We start from the raw sequence: 21,702 nt of genomic DNA on the forward strand, positions 1-21,702 counted from the left end.
GTGTGTTTTTTAGGGGTGTGAGTGTGTGGGTGTGGTGTGTGTATGTGTGTCAGGTGTTTGTATTTTTTTAATTGTCCAATGTGGTGTAGTTTTGTAAGTGTGTGTGTATTTTGAGCGCGGCAGTGTGTACCGCCAATAGTTTACCGTAGTTGAAAGACCGCTGCGTTGATTCGTGGGTCGTGATACTGTGGGCGTGTTCCTGTTGGCGTGACGGTGTGGGTTTTGCTATTGCCTGTTTATCACTGACCTTTGGTGTGGTGGACTTGTCTGGGTGTCTGTATTGTGGCGGTATTCTCTGTGTGGGTCATAATACCCATGGAGGGTTACCGCTGCGGTCACGGTATGTTGGTGGCCATCAGCACGGCGGTAGGCGCCATTTACCACCAAGGTTGAAATGAGGGCCTATGTCTCTCAGTTGCTCTTACTTGGACATTTCAGGTATTTAAGGTGTATGTGGTGCTCATCGGTAGCCTGATCTTGGTGGTATCTTTTGCTCCATAATCATCGCCTTTGCATTAACTCAACAGAAGCAGTTGGTTTGTTTTGTGTTTTCCTGTCCACTAGATAACCCACTGACCCATTGCACAGACCCATTCCACTATGGTAGTGCTTGCCATTCACAACCCCCCTTGCCCTAGTGCAGAATTCCCAAATCATCCTGCCCAAACAAACAAGATAAACAGTAAAATAAAGCCTGTATATTCTTCGTGATTTAAGTTCAGAGCATGGTTTTGATTACAGCAATGTAGGCTAACATGTTGTCTATGTAGTGTTGGATACAAAATTCTTGGGGTGATGTTCATTAGTATTTATAATAATCAAAGAGGGTTTCCTGGTCCTTTTTTCCATAGGAGTGAATAGGAACAGATCATTTGCTGTTTACAATCTGACATATGGTCCCAGTTCTATGCTCACCTCTGACTACTCAGAAAGAGTATCATTCGGGGTCTCTATGGATGTGAACTTTTCAAATTCTCCTGTGTCCAGTTTGTCTTCTTGAAAGTACTGGGGCACAGAGGGATCTGCTTCAGTTTGGATTTGAGGCTCGTCCCCATTGTGGGTGGTTTACTTTGTAGTTTTCAGCTTGTCGTTCCTGGTACAAATCAAGAAAGACAGCACAAGCGCCACAGTCAGCACCAGGTTTTGAGCAGCAGTGACATAGCATGCAATTCCTTTGGATGGCCAATGTCACAACTGTAGGGGTCTACCACCCGGTGGATGGTTCTTCTAGGCTTTCAGACACAGGTTACACCCAGGCTTAGAGGTGTTGTGCCCCACGTCAACGTTGAGTGTGTGGTGACCCTCCAAACAGGGCAAGTCTGATCAAAAGGAGGAAGTCTCAGTCTAACCACTTTCCTTTTTGTCTAAAATAAGGGTTATTATGTACTTTCAGTTCATTGGGTATTTGCTGTGTCTGTGTTTAGTTTGTCCCTGACCGCATGGTCCTCCCGGTTTTGACCCTAGGTCCTTGAACAAAAGGCTGGCTTCACCAATGTGTACTCCAAGTGAGAAGAAAAGGAGGGATTCCCAGTGCTGTCCACCCAGGGCCCCACCTGAAGATGTTAGGTGGCTAACTATTTTGGACTACTGGAGACTGGTGATTCCGGCTTCTGTCAAGTCCATACTAGGCTCTCTCACTCAAAAGGGAGGTATTCTGGGGTGGGAGTCCAAGTACTGCCACCATGAAATCTACCCCCAACTTTTACCAATGTTCTGCATTGGATTCTGCAGAGGATTGCCTTGATCTGGACCTGTCTGCTCTTCATGTGTCGCTTATGGTACTTGTAAGAGAAGGGTCACTTAGAGAAATGCAGCCAAGGCCCACCAGGGATCACTGCCTCCTTCCACCCACAGTTCGCAAGAGCTGAGCCAGGTCCCCCAGGCTACCATGTGAGCAACTGCCCATGATCAGGATTCGGTCCACTCCTCCTTGCAGAGATGCCCCAGTAGCTGGATCAGCTAGAAAATCTATGTGTTGCTTTCGGAACAAGGGAGTCCAGTTGATTACAGGTGCTAAGTGGGACTGCAATCAGATTGCATCTGCCACATTGGCTCACTTGGCCATGCCTCATCATAAAGAAGAACAACACAAAGATGTCAAAAAGGATTGATCAAGATTCATAAGACTTGATGTGCCTTGATGCATTATTGTTTGCAAGATTAAGGAACCTCATGTGACAGCTGCAGTAAAGTATATTACTAGTCATCACCCAAATGCAGAAAGCACTGGAGAATATGGTTGTTCAATGCAGGCATTGACTGTAGGTGGCATAGGCCTAATTTACTGAAAATCTGATAGTAAATTTGGCCAAACCCATAATCGGTATTTGAATGCATTTTTAAAGCCTGCATGGAGAAACAAAGGTAATGACTATTCTCAGTCCGTACCACCTGAGCCTGTCAAAGCAGTGGATGGCATACATCGTATGTGAAATATATTTACAAAATAAGAAGATGTTGACAGCCCATTGGACGATCTTAAAAATGGTCATCTGTTGCTGGACACCTTCTCATATTGAGAAGTTCTCTCAAGGTATTGGGTAGCATCTGCCCCTTGGACTTAAGTCTCTTACAAGAGAAAAAGCACATGAGGCCTTTCAGTCAAATGGAATGCATTATTTATCTAACTAGCTACTAAATCATATGTCTACTACTTGCAGTGTGGATTCATCACCTCAATATGCCAAAACCCTAACTAGGAGCCAAGTGTTTAGCCAGGAAATGTAGGTGTTGTACATGTCACAAGATGAAGAAGGGATTTAGGATTCTTGGAAATGTTTGACAGGTTAATTGCACTGTTTGCCACATAATATTGCCACTAAGTGCACAGAAGAAATGCCAAGCTCTGGTATATTCTTAGTTAATAGCCTTTCAGCGCAATGCAGTTACAAATCAGAGTAATAAAAGTGCAAATGCATATTCAGAATCCATCACACCTCAGATGAAGAACATGGGAACTTCTCAGGCGAGTGGATGAGACAGAAAGAGAAATCTAAAATAGTAGAAACTGAAAAGTAGATAAAAGAAATGCATATGAAGAGAACAAGAGGGAAGAGAATGCTGAGAGATAGAAATGTGTTATTGACAAAGAGGGCAGGAATCAATTCTCCTAATCAATGAAGGGTGAATCCTAACTTAAGCAAGAAAAAGTAACCCCAATACATCCCAGATCTGATAGAGACTTCTAGCTGCAGATTTATTACCTTTGAATTCTCCCCAGGTGTCAGACTAGATCTGAAAGATTTCTGTTAACAGTAATCCTGCTCGCTGTTTGGTGGTCTAGATCAGCTCCATGTCTGTCATAGGCATCGTCCACACCGGATATGATAGCTAGGGCCCTATATAGGTGCCACCTAGGCATACCGATATAATTTCTTCTCTTTCCGTGGCAGCTAAACGCTGATCTGAAGAGAGCTACATCTCATTCAATTTACAACTGCCTTTTTTCGAATTTTTGTAGAGTATTTTTCAAATTTTATTGCTAGTGCATCAAGGAATGTCTTCTAGGAAGACATGAATCAAGCCCTTAAGGTCCTGCCATGGGCACCTCTTGTGTCTTTGGTGTCTGGAGAGCGAACATGACCGGAAGTCTTGCTTCGATTGCCGGGTCATACATCTGAATGCTTTGAGGGATCTGTCCCTGAAGTTGATGGTGGCTCCGTGCTTGTCGAGATCCCAGTCGAAAGGAAGGTCACAGGATCGGTTGCAGAGTCTGAAGGGGTCGTCGTCCCACTCCAAGTCCTCTAGACGATCAGGCAAGTAGAGGCACAAGAAAAAATCCAAGATGTCAAAGTGCTCTTTGACTTATCCTCATCGGTTGGCCAATGAGACAAGGTAGTGTTGACGCTCTAGCCCTTATTCTGTGAAACCTGCGCTGACTCGGTGCCTTTCTGAGTTTCCAGGAGCTGGAGAGACCCTGCCCAACTTCAAGAGTTCTATGGGGCCATGCTTCTCATTTTTTGGCAGCTCAACCCCACTGGAGCACCTTTGGGCCCTGTAGAGCGTGAGAGGGCCCCATCTAGTTCCACGCCAGCAGCTTCAGCCTTGGCACGGAGGGGCTCCTAGGGTTCCAGTATTGGATCCGGACCAGCGATGGTCGTGACGCCCCCACCTTCTCTGCCGCCGGGCCAGACTATGGTGCTCCCAGCACTATCCGCAACCATGGGCGGCACCTTCCCTATTGTAATAGGCGACCCCGACATGGAGCCGAATGGGCATCGTACAATGCCGACTCCTTCAGGAGCTTCGCCTCCTTGTTTGGATCCTGAGCCCTTTTTCTATAGGCTAGGCATAGGTGACGAATGGGAGGGGTCTCTGGACCCTTTAGAATACCAGCCTCATACAGAAATGGGCTGATGCAAAGACCTGGTTGAGGCCAGCAAACTGGATACTTCTCCAGATACTGGCATGCTTTCTCCCCCTACTGTGGCTATGGAGGAGGTAGCTTCTTATGCTATGGTGGTGAAGAGGGTGGCTGAGGTCCTAAACCTAAACCTTTTTCTGCCCTCAGAGGCCATCAAGACTAATCTCTTAACAGAGGTGCTGCAACCACTGGTTTCCACCTCAGAACCCCTGCTCCCATTCAATGATGCCCTCACTGATGTCCTACTGGGTACCTGGTCCCAACCCAGCACATGGGTGCCTGTAAACAGGACAATTGCCCACCCCCATCTCCCCACACCTGGGGACCCAAGTTTCAAAATGCAACACCCCTCCTCTGAGACCTTGGTGATCCAAGCATGTACCTCCCAAGTTGTGTTCCTCACTTGATAAGAAGATGTTTTCTTCTGCCAGCCTTTCATTGTGGTCATGAACACCACATGCCTTTTGAGCTGTACAATACGGTTGCGCAACTGCCTCCACACCTGTAGGAGGCCTGAGATGTACTCTCTCAGGGTGTTGCATGAGAAATGCAACAAAGTTCACAATTTGTTGCTGACTTGTCACGACCAACTCGCTATTCAGAGTGGTTTCTTTGACAGTGGCTCTGAGGTGTCATGCCTGGATGAGGACATCTGGCTTTTCAGTGGATTTACAAGCTTCATTTATGGACACACCTTTGATGGCACCTATTTCTTCGAAGACAAGGCAGACTCAGAGCTCAAGCGCTTCAAGTATTCTCTTGTTATGGCCAAGTCCTTGGGCCTTGTTGCGGTCCCTTCCCCCCCCAGTCTGCCATTCATCCCTTTTGTGGCTATGGAAGGGGTCTCCAACCAGGCTCATTTGTGGTCAGCAACTGTGCTGAACATGCTGCCCAGTCTCTGCATGGCCGAGGGCGTGAGACCCACTAACCTCGTGGGTCAGGTGGCTAGAGGTTTTGTCAGTCTAACACCCCCCCCTGCAGCAGCCCCTACACCTTCCTAGTCTGACTCATCCACACCATGAGCAGTTTGCAGCAGAATTCGTCATTGCCCGATCCACTGGCAATCCATTACATCAGACAGGTGGATTTTGCAGATAGTACGAAGGGGCTACTCCCTCACCTTTAAGACTACCCCTCCATGCATGCCACCATCCTACAGTCAGATGACAGAGGATCATTTGTCACTTCACTGCAAGAAAGTTATGGCTCTCTTGGCCAAGGATGCCATAGAGAGGGTTCCTGTGTCAGAGGTAGTCTGTGGTTCCTATTCCCACAACTTTCTGGTTCCCAAAAAGGACAAGGTTCTTCGCCCTATGAACTTTGAACTTTTGGCCCCTAAATCTCTTCCTCAAGAAGGAGAAGTTCAAGATGCTCACTTTGGCTCAGGTTGTATCTGCCCTGGACCCAGAAGAGTGGATGGTAGTGTTAAACTTGAAGGACACTTATTTTCATGTCCCCGTCCTGCCTGCCTATAGATATTACCAGCGGTTCACAACAGGGCACAAGCACTTCCAGTTCACTGTGCTTCCCTCTGGCTTTACCAGCGCCCCTCGGGTGTTCACCAAGGGGATGGCGGTAGTTGCAGCTCATCTGCAGTGACCGTGGGTTTCACTCTTCCCCTATCTCGATGACTGGCTGTTAAAGGCGGGCTCGCCCCAGGTTGTCGTCTCCCCCCTCTAGACTATGGCAAACCTCCTGCTTTTGCTGGGGTTCACTATAAACATGCCAACATCACATCTGACTCCCTCTCAGATGATTCCTTTCTTCACAGCTGTTATGGACACAGCGCAATTTGGGGTCTATCCTTCAGAGTGGTGAGTCCAGGATATTTTGGCTATGATACCAATGTTTCAGCCTATGTCCTGGATTTCGGTGAGATTGATTCTGAGGCTACTTGGTCTCATGGCCTCATGCATCCTGCTGGTGACACATGCCAGATGGCATATGCTGGCTCTGTAGTGGAACCTGAAGTTCCACTGGACACAGCACAGGGGGAATCACTCTGGCAAAGTCCAGATCTCAGAGGGAACTGTGAAAGATCTGCAAGGGTGGTTAAAGAACTGCAATCGGGTCAGAGGCAGTTCTCTCTCTATTCCACATCCAGATCTGTCAGTAGTGACAGATGTATCACTCCTGGGATGTGGCGGCCATCTGGGAGAGGTGGGGGATCAGAGGCATCTTGTCTCCAGCAGAAATGGGCCTCCATATCAACCTGTTGGAGCACTGTTTGATCTGACTGGCATTGAAAGCCTTTTTTCCCTCTATCAAGGTAAAGATGGTGCAGATGTTCATGGACAACACCACTGCCATGTGGTACTGCAACAAGCGGTGCAGGGTGGGGTCATGGACCCTTTGGCAAGAGGCACTGCACTGCTGGATGTAAATGGAACCGCATGGCATATCCCTTGTGGCTGAACATCTGGCAGGCTCTTTGAATACTAGTGCGGACAAACTCAGCTGAAAATGCCAAGTGGATCACATATAGTGTTTCCATTCAGAGGTGGGGCAAGGTCTTTCAGCAGTGGGGAGAGCCTTGGTTAGATCTGTCACCTCCACAAAGAATGTGCAATGTCAATAGTTTGAGTTTCCAAGGTGGCAATTGCTCTGTGATGCTTCTCATCTCAAGTGGAGTTCAGGCCTCCTATATGCATTTCCACCCACACCACTCCTACCCAGAGTTATCAAGAAGATCAAGAATGACAGAACCAATGTAATCCTGTGGCTCCAGACTGGACACGGAGAGTCTGGTATCCCGAGCTGCTGAGCATGTCCATCGATCCTCCGATCAGGCTGCCCCTTCAGGAGGATCTTCTGTCACAGTAGTTGGAGAGGGTTCGGCACCTGAACATGTCCACTCTCTACCTTCTTGCGTGGAGATTAAGTGGCAGCAGTTGACAGCTTTTTACCTTCCTCCCAAAGTTTGTTATGTAATCTTGGCAGCCAGGCCTCCCTCCACCCAAAGGGTATATGCCTCTCAATGGAGCACATTTGTGGCATGGTGCACAGACAAGCCTGTTGACGCCTTTTCTGCCCCTCTCTCTCTGATGTCCTGTTGTTCATCCTTTCCCTTGCCCAGCAGGGCTCCACTCTGGGCCCTCTTAAGGGATATATGTCTGCTATTTCTGTATTTATGCAGTTACTCGTTCAACCATCCTTGTTTAAGTCTTCTATTGTACATAGTTTCCTTAAAGGTCTTACACATCATTTTCCTCTATCCCCATTCATTATGCCCAAATGGGATCTGAATTTGGTTCTGACGTTTCTGATGTGCGCTCCTTTTCAGCCTCTCCACAAATATCCTCCTAGGCTTCTCACCTTGAAAAACGCCTTCCTTGAGGCAGTCACATCTGCCTGCAGAGTGAGTGAACTGCAGGCCTTATCATCTAACTGTCCTACCTTTCCATCTATCCTGACAGAGTAGTGCTTTGTAGTGGGGCCTCTTTTATGCCAAAAGTGGTCATGCCATTTCATGTAGGCCAATCCTTCACCTTGACTACTTTTTACGCACCCCCACTTCCTTCTAAGGTTGAGGAGGGACTACCACCACCTGGACCCACAAATAGCATTGGCATCCTACCTTGATCATACAAATGAATTCTGGGTGGATGACCAAGTCCTTATAGGGTATGTGGTGCAAAGAAAGGTTGGGCAGTGCAGATGCCGACCATCTCCAGATGGGTCGTACTCTGCATTAAGATCTGCTACGCACTGAGGGCTTGTGCACTCATTCTACCTGATCTAAAGCTGGGACCACTGCGATAGCATATGGAGTTCCAGTCCTTAACATCTGTCAGGTGGAAACGTGGGCATCTTTGCAAACATTACTGCCTGAACAGTCAAGTCCCTAGGTACGGGCATTTTGTCCTTTCTGTCCTGCTGGATTTTCTAGCCTGAGCTTGGGTCAAAGACCCACCTCTTGGCATGGTATTGTTTGGGTATCCATCCATAGGTAAGGAATCTGCAGCTAGTAGTCCCAATCAGATGAACACGTTACTTACCTTTGGTAATGTCTTATCTGGTAGATACTATATCTAGATGCAGATTCCTTGCCAACCCACTCATCCTTCCCACGCCTCAAACTGATTTCTAGGGACAAGGACTCCCCTTTCAGCGCCTTATCTTTGATGCACCAGAGTCAGTGTTCTTCATGGCTCTGTGCTTCTGGCGAGGAAAGTCGTGATGAGAAACTGACATCAACATGCCTGAGTTGCATCTATATAGGACCCTCAACATCTTATCTGGCCCAACCACCACCGCCGGACACGGAGCTAATCAACCCCACCTAATGGTCCACAGGGGAACTGCTCATTAAATCTTCTGGATCCAGTCTGGCACCTTAGGAGAGTTCAAAGGTAAGGCATCTGCAGCTAGTTATAGTCCATACCTGATAAGATGTTACCAAAGGTAAGTAACGTGTACTTTGGTTTCAAATGACAGCCAGAATTGGGATACAGGCTACTACTCAGATCCCTTGACCTTAGTGCCCATACATTTGCTGCCACATTGTTAGCCATGCCCCTCCTCCCATTATTAATGTCCACATGAAATGTATCAGGGAGTACTTAGTAGAGAACCGGAAAATCTGAATAAAGAGAGCTTGACAGGAAGGACAAATATAGGGAGGTTAGTAATTTATTATGAGGTAAGCATCATCTGCTGGGCAGTCAATACACAGGAAGAGATGTAGTAATTGTGAAGCTAAACAAGGATATAATGATCTGAGAAAGATAGAAACACTAGTAATAAACTTCACTGCTAGGCGTGAAAGAGAACTTGGGTGCAAAGGGAAAATGATAATTGGTGAATTCCTTTGAGTACTGAATAAGGCAAACAGAGAACAAAGTGCTGAAATGTAAAGGGGGAGGGATGGGAAAATTAGGAAGGGAAGAAGCTATTTAAGTCTGGTGAACAGATACAATACAATAGAACAGCTGTAAAAAGACAGAAGAGAAAGCTGAGATGGGAAGAGTGTTTGAAACTGGCAACAATAGTTATTGCTGAATAAAAAAATCATAGGCAGGCAAAGGTGTGTGCTGGCGAGAGAAGTATTCAGAAACATGGAAAAGCAGGAAAGAAGAAACTGCTGACTCTTAACTAAGGGAAGCGGGTACATTTTCATCTCCATAAAAGACCATTATCACACTGACCATCTGAAGCCTTAGAACTGTCATAAAACGTTGTGTGTAACCTGCACCCACAATAGTGCATTGAGTTACAAGAATTCTAAGGTAGAAGATAATTGTTTCCACCAGGCCACATTTCCACCAGCAGATTTGCGCAGTCTGTTTGCAGCTGGGTGTTGGTTTCATTGGAAAGGGAATGCATTCAGAAATTTTGGCACTATCCACAGATTTTGACGGTCTTATTTGACTGCCTTTGATTATGGTCGCCCCATTAGTTAGTTTGCAAAGTGTTTCTGTCATTTAGTTTTTCACTTTTCACCTATCACTTTTTAGTGATAGGTATATAATACATATGTGCAGTCTCTACAGTTACCTGGATGTGGGCTTTAAATTCTCAATTATGTAATGATATTACATTTTGACTGTTGATTTCTTCGTTCAACTGCACCTCAAGAGGGTGTCTTCGTGAGCAGAGCATGCACTATCTAAAGTTAATTTAGGACTAATTAAGTGAGGCTTTTAACCTTTCCTGTTTCTGAAATGTTGAATTGGAGTATTGTAGGGGATCACCAAGAATGTGTTAATCTTGTGGCCCCTATTCCAAATCCATCCTACTTGTGGTTCTTCACATCAGTCTTTACTAGTAAAGGGTTGACTTGCTCAGTTACTTGGAAATTGTTCACAACTTTTATCAAGTGATTCGTCCTACCCATGCCCAGTAAGATCAGAAAGAGACCATGCAGCCAAGCTCAGTGACTATCTTACATCATCCACGCCTCACTATACTCATCCTCTGTGTTAGAAAGGGGGTCTTTGGTTGGCAGTCAGGTTACCCCCTGTCCAAGCAAGGACGCTCACTCTAATCAGGGTAATGGAGAAACACTTAGATAACCCTTCCTTACTCCCTTGGTAGCTTGGCACCAGCAGTCAGGCTTATCTCAGAAGCAATGTGTAAAGTATTTGTAACAACACACACAGTAATACAGTCAGTGAAAACGCTGCAAAATAGACATCTCACCAGTTTAGAAAAATAGGTAATATTTATCTATATCAAACAAGACCAAACCAACAAAAATCCAACATACACAAGTTAACATATGAGTTTTCAAAAGAATAAGAGTCTTACTCCATAGAAAACAATGGAAACGTTGATTTTGCACAAAGTACTTGGTTAGCGTCAAAAATAAAGCCGCACGGGCGAGAAACATTAATTTTAGTTGCCAGGCCGGCAGTGCGTCTTTCATTAGTTGCGATTGAGATGATGCGTTGAAATATTCCTTGCACAGTGTTTTGTTTTCTCAGCTCTTGTCTTCCAACTTCACCTTTCAAGAGCACAGGGACTGTATAAGGCACTACTTGGCAGGGCAGGAGTCTCAGCAGAGAGTCCAGATGTTAGCAGATTAAGGCCCTCATTCTAAGTCTGGCGGGCGGCGGAGGCCGCCCGCCAGACTTCCTCCCTCCAGAATACCGCACCGCGGTCGTTAGACCGCTGCGGCTATTCTTAGTTTTACACTGGGCTGGCGGGCGACCGCCAAAAGGCCGCCCGCCAGCCTAGTGTAAAACCCCCTTCCCACGAGGACGCCGGCTCAGAATTGAGCCGGCGGAGTGGGAAGGTGCGACGGGTGCAGTGGCACCCGTCGCGTATTTCAGTGTCTGCAATGCAGACACTGAAATACAAAGTGGGGCCCTCTTACGGGGGCCCCACGACAACCCATACCGCCATCCTGTTCCTGGCGGGAGAACCGCCAGGAACAGGATGGCGGTATGGGCTGTCAGAATCCCCCGTGGCGGCGCAGCAAGCTGCGCTGCCACGGGGGATTCCCAGGGCAGCGGAAAACCGGCGGGAGACCGCCGGTTTTCCGCATCTGACCGCGGCCAAACCGCCGCGGTCAGAATGCCCTGCGGGGCACCGCCAGCCTGTTGGCGGTGCTCCCGCCGACCCTGGCCCCGGCGGTCAAGGACCGCCGGGGTCAGAATCACCCCCTAAGTCTTTGGCCCTGAGACTTCAAAACAGGAGGCAAGCTCAATCTAAGCCCTTGGAGATTCTTCTCAAGCAGGAATGAACAACAAAATCAAGTCTTTGTCCCCTTTCACAGGCGGAAGCAGCAACTGCAGGATAGCCCAACAAAGCACAGTCACAGACAGGGGCAGCACTTCTCCTCAGCTCTTCAGCTCTTCTCATTGGCAGAGGTTCCTCTTGGTTCCAGAAATGATCTAATTGTCAGGGGTTTGGGGTCCAGTACTTATACCTCTTTCTGTCTTTGAAGTAGGCATACTTCAAAGGAAAGTCTCTGTTGTTCACAAGATTCTGCCTTGCCCAGGCCAGGCCCCAGACACACACCAGAGGGTTGACGACTGCATTGTGAGAGGACAGGCACAGCCCATTCATGTGTAGGTGACCACTCCTCCCTCGACTCTAGCACAGATGGATCTGGATCATCAGGATATGCAGGCTACATCCCAGCTCCCTTTTTCTCACTGTCCAGAGGGTATTCAAAAACAGCCCAACTGGCAAACTAACCCAGACAGGGAATCCACAAACAGGCAGAGTCACAGAATGGTAAAAGCAAGAAAATGCCTACTTTCTAAAAGTGGCATTTTCAAACTAACAATCTAAAAAACAACTTCACAAACATATGTATTTTTAAATTGTGAGTCAAGAGACCCCAAACTCCACATTTCTATCTGCCCTCAAAGAGAATCTGCACTTTAATAATATTTAAAAGTAGCACCCATATTAACCTATGAGAGAGATAGAAACTTGCAGCAGTGAAGACTGAATTTGGCAGTATTTCACTGTAAGGACATATAACACACATCAGTACATGTCCTACTTTTAACATACACTGCATCCTGTCCATGAGGCTACCTAGTGCCTACCTTAGGGGTGCCTTACTTGTATGAAAACGGGAAGATTTAGGCCTGGCAAGTGGGCACACTTGCCAAGTCTAATTGGCAGTTTAAAACTGCACACACAGACACTGCAGTGGCAGGTCTGAGCCATGTTTGCAGGGCTACTAATGTGGGTAGCACAACCGGTGCTGCAGGCCCACTAGCAGCATTCGATTTACAGGAACTGGGCACCTCTAGTGCACTTTACTAGGGACTTACTAGTAAATCAAATTTGCCAGTCATAGATAGACAATTACACATACATTTTACATAAATATACATTCCGTAAAGTGCCAAGAGCATCAAAAATAGTAAAAAAAAGAGTCCAGCACACATTAACAACGTGGGAAGCAGAGGCAAAAAGTTAGGGGAGACCACGCCAAGGATCCCAGGTCAACACTCTGGCTATGGTACTACATTCTAGGCACATTCAAAATACCTTTTTAATGGCCAACAGCTTTGCCCGCAATTGAAATTCTGTATGAATATTTCCATCTGAAATTTATTGGGGCATACCTTAAAATTGTTTTGCAATGTTTGATAAAGGGGATAAATGTTTGGTTCTTTTCTAAGGGGCTTCTTCATATTTTTACTTGATATTTATTCTTGTAGATTATTGTGACAACAAACGACACAGAAATTCAAATCTCAACTTATTTTTGATCACTTCATGTGTGTTTTTTTGTTTCAGTGTACTCACACATGTGGAGGTGGAATAAAAACACGAATAGTGATCTGTCAAGCGAGTAATAGCCAAATATTGCCAGATCAAAATTGTGAAATTCTCGAAAAACCGCCTAATATGACACAATGCAATGCTCATGTTTGTCCAAGTGACACGTTATGGCATCATGGACCATGGAAATCGGTATGATAGTTTTTTCCTTTCCTATGTAATAAATTATTTTTATATTTGTGTTATATATCATAAATGAAAAATAGAAAGAGGAACTGATGGTTTATATTTGGACCACAATGATGAAATGCTACACTGTTCAAAGCCTGCACTGTTTAAAAAAGGGATGTGCTGTTGGTGCTGATGAACAATCCCTACTTTCTTAGCTTTGAATAGTATTTTTTAATGTGATACCACTTTACTAGTGTGGTTTGTCTTGGTCACTACTGCTGTTACTGATTCCAGATTTGGCATTTACCAGGAGAGACACTTTATAATTTGATATTAAGCAGTTAATATATTTTCGCATCACATGAATATAAAGGTAAAACATGAGAAATCACAAAGCATGCCAGAGAAGTAATACAATCTATGTTACTGAGCTATGAGGTAACAAAAATGAATGTTAATTCATCTTAGCGGAATTAAATATCTAACGCCCTCATTAAACGTTGGCTATTATCCCTGATAAGTATGACACCTTAACGATCAGACACCAAGGTGTTTGGTGCTGACCAGGTGTGGTAATTATTGACTATGACACATTTTTGGGAAATGGATGTGGATTTTGATTCTCACTGCAACAAAATCTGAATGCTTCAGTATTTACTGAGCTTTGTTTCCCTGAGAGAAGGAGCAGCTGGTTTGATATCCTGAAATTTACTAGGGATTTGTTGTTAACATAAAATTTATAACCCCAATTTATGTGGTTACAAGAGTTATTAAATAAGTGCACTCTTCAGCTCAAAGATTGTTGCTTTTGCTTCATGTTAGTGTGTACAAGGTAGCTCAGTCTTGCTTGTTTGGTGGTAAATTTCACTAGGATCGAAAGTTGCTTGGTGCAGGTAATGGTGGAGTCAGATTTTCTTGAGTTTACTTTGTCGTGCTGTACATATGTTGTACGGTAGGATGATGCTTGGCGAATGGGAGAAAAGGCATTATGGAAAGGGAGTAGTGGAAATAAAGTTCTTCAAAACCAGATGTTGTGTCTTCACTGGTTGTAAATAGCTTCACCAATCCAGTGCAATATACCTCCAAGTCTATTCCGCTCACCTAAGTGCACCTTAGTCTGTCACATGCCAGAGACCAATTGCCTTAACTAAAGGAGCCCTCAATCTCATAGTAATTTAAAATGTAATGTTTGCGATCTGTATGGTGAAATATTCCCCCAGATCTACTTTAACCAAAAGTTAAAAAGGCAGATAAATATGAGATCCTAATGGAGTGTTGGAGTGTTCCCTTTCCATGACGTTCTCATCAGAGCTAATCATTCTGTACTTCTCCCTGCCTCACTTATTAGTTACTAAAGAAGAACCAATGAACTAAAGCAATTTGTACTATCTGTAAATAGTTCATGCTATACAATTATATGACACAGAAAGTAACTGTGTTGCAAGAGTGTGATCCCTCCATACTTTATAATACAAAATGCCCAAGGAAGGTATCTCACCCTTTTAACACAAATATTTTGTTATGAAGCATGAATTGCACAAAATAAATATCTGTCCCTCACCCCTTGTTCACATTTTAATTTCTAATGCACATTTATTTCTTTTCTCCTCGAGAAACATTTCTCTGACTGTTCTCTGTCTTCATTATCATATTAGGAACTGTTGGTCTTTCTTTCTGTCTTTGAACCGTCTGCATTCACAGAACATATATCTCTCGACTTATCATGTGCATGTGTTCTTAATAGTAACATCAACCAACATATTTGATTTTTTTAGTTAACTTATTTATTATGCGTCCTTTTAATATCGACTTATAGTTAAGGAGAGAAACATATACAAAAATGGTTCAAGAACCCATTCATGCCCATTTGGCTATAAGTCCGCCCTGTTGTGCCTTATTTTCTATTTTATCACTCCTCTGTATAGACATAAACATTTTCAATAGAAAGTTCTGAACTTTTGAGATTGGGAAAACTCTTACAATATTGATACTGGTTACTTAAACTTCTTATTTAATGTGCTGGGATTCCTTTCTTTCTTTGGAAAAAATATTTATTTTTCATTTTACAAGATTTGATAGTAACAGCTGAAAGCACATAAAGTCAACAGAAATAAAAGTCACAGTATCCCCCTGCAAGACACATTATTGAATTATCATTACACATTGATAATTAGTACCCCTCCACACATATAATGTCTTCCTCTTCTTCATCTGAAGTGTTGCATATATCGTGGATGTCCAATAAGCCGTTAAAATATCACCAATTAGAACATTTTTTTTATGTATGTGCTCCTATGTTTCATCATCAGAATACAACATTTGTTATCCTTATGGAACCACCTGGTGCCCTGCCTTAGAGAATGCCCTCATTATATCTGCCCAGGTCGTTAAGTCATCCTCTCCTTTATCATCTTTTTTATGATGATCAACTTGTTGGGAAACCTTGATCGTGATTTTGAGAAATATACACCATATGCATATTAACTTCCAAAAGACAAAATGACTGATGATTTTAAATTCGCACTCAAAACATGTATTTGACAACTCCTATAGTACATTCCGGCTCATTCGCAAAGATCCTTTTAACAGTCGGAATTGTTGTTTACTCAATTTATCCCTATTATTCTAGATCTTGACTACATTGTTCAAAGATCTAGATGTATTATGTTCATGCTTTTCTTTTACTTTATAACATGATGTCTAAAAAGCCTTCGATCAGGGTGTTTCTGAGATCAAGCCAATCATATAATAAGAGGCTTTGCTGCTAGGGTTTCTAACACCAATTAAATTAGAATAGTTCAAGTAATTCCTTAATATATAACTGATTCAATTAATTGGATACATTTTTGCACTTTTGATGGCTACCTTTCATGCCAGATCTAACAGTAAAATACCTCTACTATTATACACTATTTTTAAAAGTCTGTAGTCTGAGTAGTTAACTATGTTTTAAATACTTTTGTGTAGAGTGACATTGTAATGTAAGGTGGCCTTGTTATCACCTGTGAGGGTATCCAAGCGATGAGTAGGTAAGTGTAAGCATGTGATGAAGCTTGGCCTGAACACAGACGGTCTTGATGGCCCTGCATTCAAATAGTCAGGTCTTCAGCCTCTTGCGTAATTCAAGTTCTGAGGAAGAGGCCCTGATATGTTGGGGGAGGTCATTCTAGGAATTGGTGGCCTGGTAGGAGAATGCTGGACCTCCCGTTCTGCTTCTGTCGATGCAGGGTGTATGTGAGAGTGAGAATGGTTCTGAGTGAAGTTGTCTGGTAGTTTGGTGAAAGTGAAGCCGGTGACTGAGGTATGCAGGTGCTGTGTGGTGTAGTGACTTGAATGCGTGTGTGAGAAGTGTGAACTCGCAGAGCTTCTGGATAGGGAGCCAGAGGAGCTCTCTGAGTACTGTGGTGTGGGTTTTGTGCAGGAGGTCAAGGACGAGTCTGTTGGTGGTGTTTTGGATGGTTTGAAGTCTGTGAAGGAGATGGGTTGAGATGCTTGTGTTGAGTGCATTGCTGTAGTTCAATCTACTTGTGATTAGGGCCAGTGTGATAGTACATCTGGTGTCCAGTGTGAGCCAAGATTTTGAGTAACATGGGGAGGATGTGGAAGCATGAGGAGGTGACATCATTGACCTTGGATTTCACGGTGATGTTTGTTTCCAGGGAAAGGCGTAGGTTCCTAGCATGGTTGGTTGGGATAAGGGTGGGTCCAAGATTGGTGAGCCACGAGGTAGAGTCCCAAGGTGAGTGCTTATTACTGAAGATCAGCACTTCAGTTTTGTCAGTGTTGGGCTTGAGGCAATCGGTTTCATCCAAATGGTCGCATTGTTTGAAGTTTGTCTTGGTTGTGACTGTATCGTCTGAAAGGGAAAAAATGAGCTGGGTTTCATTTGTGTAGGAGATTATGTTGATTCAGTGGGATCTAATAATGTTTACCAGAGGAGTCACATACATGTTGAAGCGTGTGAGGCTGAGTGATGAACCCTGTGGGACTCTGCAGATGAGGTCCTGGGATTCTGACTCATTGTTGTCTTCCAGAGAGGAAGGAAGCTATCCAGTTGAGTGCTGGTCCTTGTATTCCCACTGTTTGTAGTCTGGGGATGTGTGTGCGGTGGGAAACGGTTGTGAGGTCAAGGAGAATGAGAGTGACGGTTTGTCCACGGTTGAGGATAGTGCATATGTCACTTTTCATCTGTGGCAGTAATGAGGGATGAGGGCGGTTGTCTGTCCATGGTTGAGGATAGTGTATATGTTGTCTGTGGCAGAGATTTGAGCTGTTTGGGTGCTGTGGTTGTTTCAGAATCCTCATCACAAGTTGCCCAGGAGTTTATGGTATTCTAGGGAGGGCAGAGAGTTGTCTTTTCAATGACTTTGGCTGGCAAGGGGAGCAGCGAGATAGATAAGTAGTTGCTGAGTACTTTGGGGTTTTGCTTAGGGTTTCTTGAGGAAGACAGTGACTGGCTTTTCCATCTGTCTGGGAAGGTGGCATTCTTGAAGAAGGTGTTAATGATGGAAGTGAGTGCAGTGCTGATCATGGCTCTTCCCAGGTTGTAGAGGTGGTGGGGGCAGGGGTCTGTGGGAGGACCTGAGTGTCTTCATTATTGCTGCAACGTCCTCATTCCATGCTGTCAGTTGGTAGCCTTTGATTAATAAGTTTAGCAGACTGGGAAGATCAGTAGGAGATGGCTGGGGCTTGAAGATGCTGTTGATCTTGGTGATGTTTTCATAGAAGAAGTTGGAGATGTTGTCCTGGAGGTCTTCTGTAGGGGTGATGGTTTGGGTTGTGCCTGTTGGGTAAGTGAATTTCTTGACGATTGTTGAAAGCTAGATTTGATTCTCATAATCAGGGCCATTTTTCTTGGTGATGGTGATAGTATCTAAGTGCCTCCTCGTAGGTGTTTTTTGCAGTGATTTCTCAGGTTGTTAGAAATTGAGTCTTTGGTTGACAGTCAGGTTACCCCCTGTTTAAGCAAGGACCCTCACTCTAGTCAGGGTAAAAGAGAATCACCCTCAGCTAACCCCTGCTTACCCCCTTGGTAGCTTGGCAGAGCAGTAGGCTTAACTTCAGAGTGCTAGGTGTAAAGTATTTGTACCCAACACACAGTAACTTAATTAAAACACTACAAAATGACACAACACCAGTTTAGAAAAATAGGAAATATTTATCTAAACAAAACAAGACCAAAATGACAAAAATCCACAATACACAAGTCAAGTTATCAAGAAAAATGGAAAATGGTCTTCAAGTAGTTTTAAACACACACAAGCACTGCTAGAGTGAAAAAGTACCTGGTGCGCATCAGAAATAACCCCGCACGGGCGGGTGTGCATCAAAAATAACTCCGCACGTCGGTACATGAGTCGAAAATCCAGCCGCACGATGATCCGAAAATCCCGCAGCGCAGGTTGTGATCTCCCAGCCTCCGTCAGCGATGCTGCGCGTTGTTTCTCCTGCTCTGTGCGTTGATTCTTCGGTCGCGTTTCCTGCGAGCGTTGTTTCTCAGCTGCGGAGCCGGCGGCGCGTCGCTTTTTCAGCCGCAGATCAGATTCACGTCAATCTTTTCCCCGCACGGCGCTCTGTGCGTGGATTTTCTTGTCTTTAGGCTGCCAGCTTCTCCTTTCAGGGTCCCAGGAACTGGATTGGCACCACAGGGCAGAGTAGGAGTCTCTCCAGAGACTCCAGGTGCTGGCAGAGAGAAATCTTTGCTGTCCCTGAGGCTTCAAACAACAGGAGGCAAGCTTGAGATCAAGCCCTTGGAGATTTCTTCTCAAGATGGAAGGCACACAAAGTCCAGTCTTTGCCCTCTTACTCTGGTAGAAGCAGCAACTGCAGGATAGCTCCACAAAGTACAGTCACAGGCAGGGCAGCTCTTCTTCCTCAGCTAATCAGCTCTTCTCCAGGCAGAGGTTCCTCTTGGTTCCAGAAGTGTTTCTAAAGTCTGTGGTTTTGGGTGCCCTTTTTATACCCAATTTCTCCTTTGATGTAGGCCTACTTCAAAGTAAAGTCTCTTTGGAATGTGAAATCCTACCTTGCCCTGGCCAGGCCCCAGACACTCACCAGGGGGTTGGAGACTGTATTGTGTGAGGGCAGGCACAGCCCTTTCAGGTGTGAGTGACCATTCCTCCCCTTCCTCCTAGCACAGATAGCTCATCAGGATATGCAGGCTACACCCCAGCTCCCTTTGTGTCACTGTCTAGTGTGCGGTGCAAGCAGCCCAACTGTCAAACTGACCCAGACAGGGAATCCACAAACAGGCAGAGTCACAGAAATGGTATAAGCAAGAAAATGCTCACTTTCTAAAAGTGGAATTTTCAAACACACAATCTTAAAATCAACTTTACTAAAAGAAGTATTTTTAAATTGTGAGCTCAGAGACCCCAAACTCCACATGTCCATCCGCTCCCAAAGGGAATCTACACTTTAATCAGATTTAAAGGTAGCCCCCATGGTAACCGATGAGCGGGACAGGCCTTGCAATAGTGAAAAACGAATTTAGCAATATTTCACTGTCAGGACATATAAAACACATTACTATATGTCCTACCTTAACCATACACTGCACCCTGGCCTTGGGGCTACCTAGGGCCTACCTTAGGGGTGTCTTACATGTAAGAAAAGGGAAGGTTTAGGCCTGGCAAGTAGGTACACTTGCCAAGTCGAATCTACAGTTAAAACTGCACAGACAGACTCTGCAGTGGCAGGTCTGAGACATGATTACAGAGCTACTTGAATGGGTGGCACAACCAGTGCTGCAGGCCCACTAGTAGCATTTAATTTACAGGCCCTGGCACCTCTAGTGCACTTTACTAGGGACTTACTAGTAAATCAAATATGCCAATCATGGATAAACCAATTACATACAATTTACACAGAGAGCATATGCACTTTAGCACTGGTTATCAATGGTAAAGTGCTCAGCAACAGGTCAGAAAAAATAGGAGGCAAAAAGATTGGGTATGACCCTGCATAAGCAAAAAAGTCCAACACAGGTGCTTTTCCATTTTCTTTTGAATTGTTTGCAAATTCTCTTGGACCTCTGAGGTCAGTGTTGTACCAGCTAGCCTGTTTGTTGGATCTTTGGGGTATTGTGTTTTTCAGGAGTGCCAGGGCATTGGCACAGGTGATGATCCAGTTGTTGATGTTTGTGTCATTGATGAGGTCATTGGTGGTGTCTGGGTAGTTTGGTTGGAGGACGTTGAACCACTTCATTTCTGTAACTTTCTTCCAGTAGTGACTTGGGGTATTGATAGACTCCACAGGGATGGTTGGGGGCCCTGTTATGTGAAAGTGGACGATGGAGTGGTCTGTCCATGTCAGTGGAGTGGTGTGGCTGATTTTAATCTTGTCAAAGGGGGAGAAGATAGGGTCCGGGGTGCTGCAGCAATGTGGATAGGGCTTTGTACAAGCTGGATGAGGCCGATGTTCTGTAGACTTTCAAGCATGTCTGTGAAGTTGGAGTTTGTGGGGTCATCGAGATGAAAGTTGAGCTCTCATAAGAGAATGAAGTTTTTGGTGGACATGGCAATTAGTGCAGTGAGGCTGGTGAGGAGCATGCTGAAGTAGATGTGAGGTCCTGAGCTGATGACGTTTATGGGCAGTTTAGCTATTTGGACCAGGGTTCCTGGTGCTGGGCACAGACCAGGCGTGGACAGGCACATATAGGCTTGCTTTTAGCACACCTTTGGTGTTCAGGCAGCGTGATTGCAATGTGGCCCCTACTAAGTGAGGCCTTGGAGAGTCGGAGGAGTGTGGGTGCAGTGGGCTGGCTCAGAAAGAGTGAGAAAGGTCAGCAGTGAGAGCAGGAAGGTATGGCAGGAGCTGCAAGGTGGGATAATGTGATCGGAAAGGCAAGTCTGGGCAAAAACTGACAGAAGAGACCAACTGATTGCAAATCTTTGCCCTAACTCACAAAAATGCTTGTAATTTGTGAGATACCTTGGTCATCTCTAGACGTTTTCGTATGCTAAGCTTGTCTGGCTATTTCAAAAATATGTCCAACTTCCAACAACATCATTTATATTTGTTAATTTGGAATTTACATAAAATGCTGATTTCCACTGGCTTTTCTAACCCTAAGTGTGAACTATCAGCATGTGACACACAATGTGCATGAGCTGGTTTAGGACATTTGTAGAGTTTCACTTGTTCGTGAAAAATGTTCACATTTCTCTTACATGTCTGGCTGTCTTGCTATTTTTATTTACAAGACTGTTGTGTGGGATATGCATTAAAGTGTGTCAATACACTTACATGTAGGACTGTGTGGGTCATTGGGTTATTTAGATTGGATATCCCTCATCACTCCGTTGAGTATCCCCAGTGAATGCCCATTGGTGCGAACCTAGATCAAAATAAGCTATTAGTGTAAACATGAGCCTAGGCTCAAAAGATGCTGATTTCATAATTCAGCAAGAAAATACGCATGTGTAAGTTGTGATTTTCCCTCAACGAAGGTATACTTAGGTATCAACAGGCCTTTG

At 44.8% G+C, this 21,702-nt stretch overlaps 1 protein-coding gene across 1 annotated transcript in view; it reads left to right on the forward strand.

The window, feature by feature from the left end:
• The window catches only part of ADAMTS20 (ADAM metallopeptidase with thrombospondin type 1 motif 20), a 1,292,194-nt gene that overhangs the window by 973,703 nt on the left and 296,789 nt on the right, over positions 1–21,702 (forward strand). The window contains exon 30 of the mRNA XM_069228834.1: positions 13,070–13,246. Coding sequence (XP_069084935.1) covers positions 13,070–13,246 — 177 coding nt within the window. The remainder of the gene's footprint in view (positions 1–13,069; positions 13,247–21,702) is intronic.

Source organism: Pleurodeles waltl, chromosome 4_1, assembly GCF_031143425.1.
Source record: "Pleurodeles waltl isolate 20211129_DDA chromosome 4_1, aPleWal1.hap1.20221129, whole genome shotgun sequence".
NCBI classification, from domain to species: Eukaryota; Metazoa; Chordata; class Amphibia; order Caudata; family Salamandridae; genus Pleurodeles; species Pleurodeles waltl.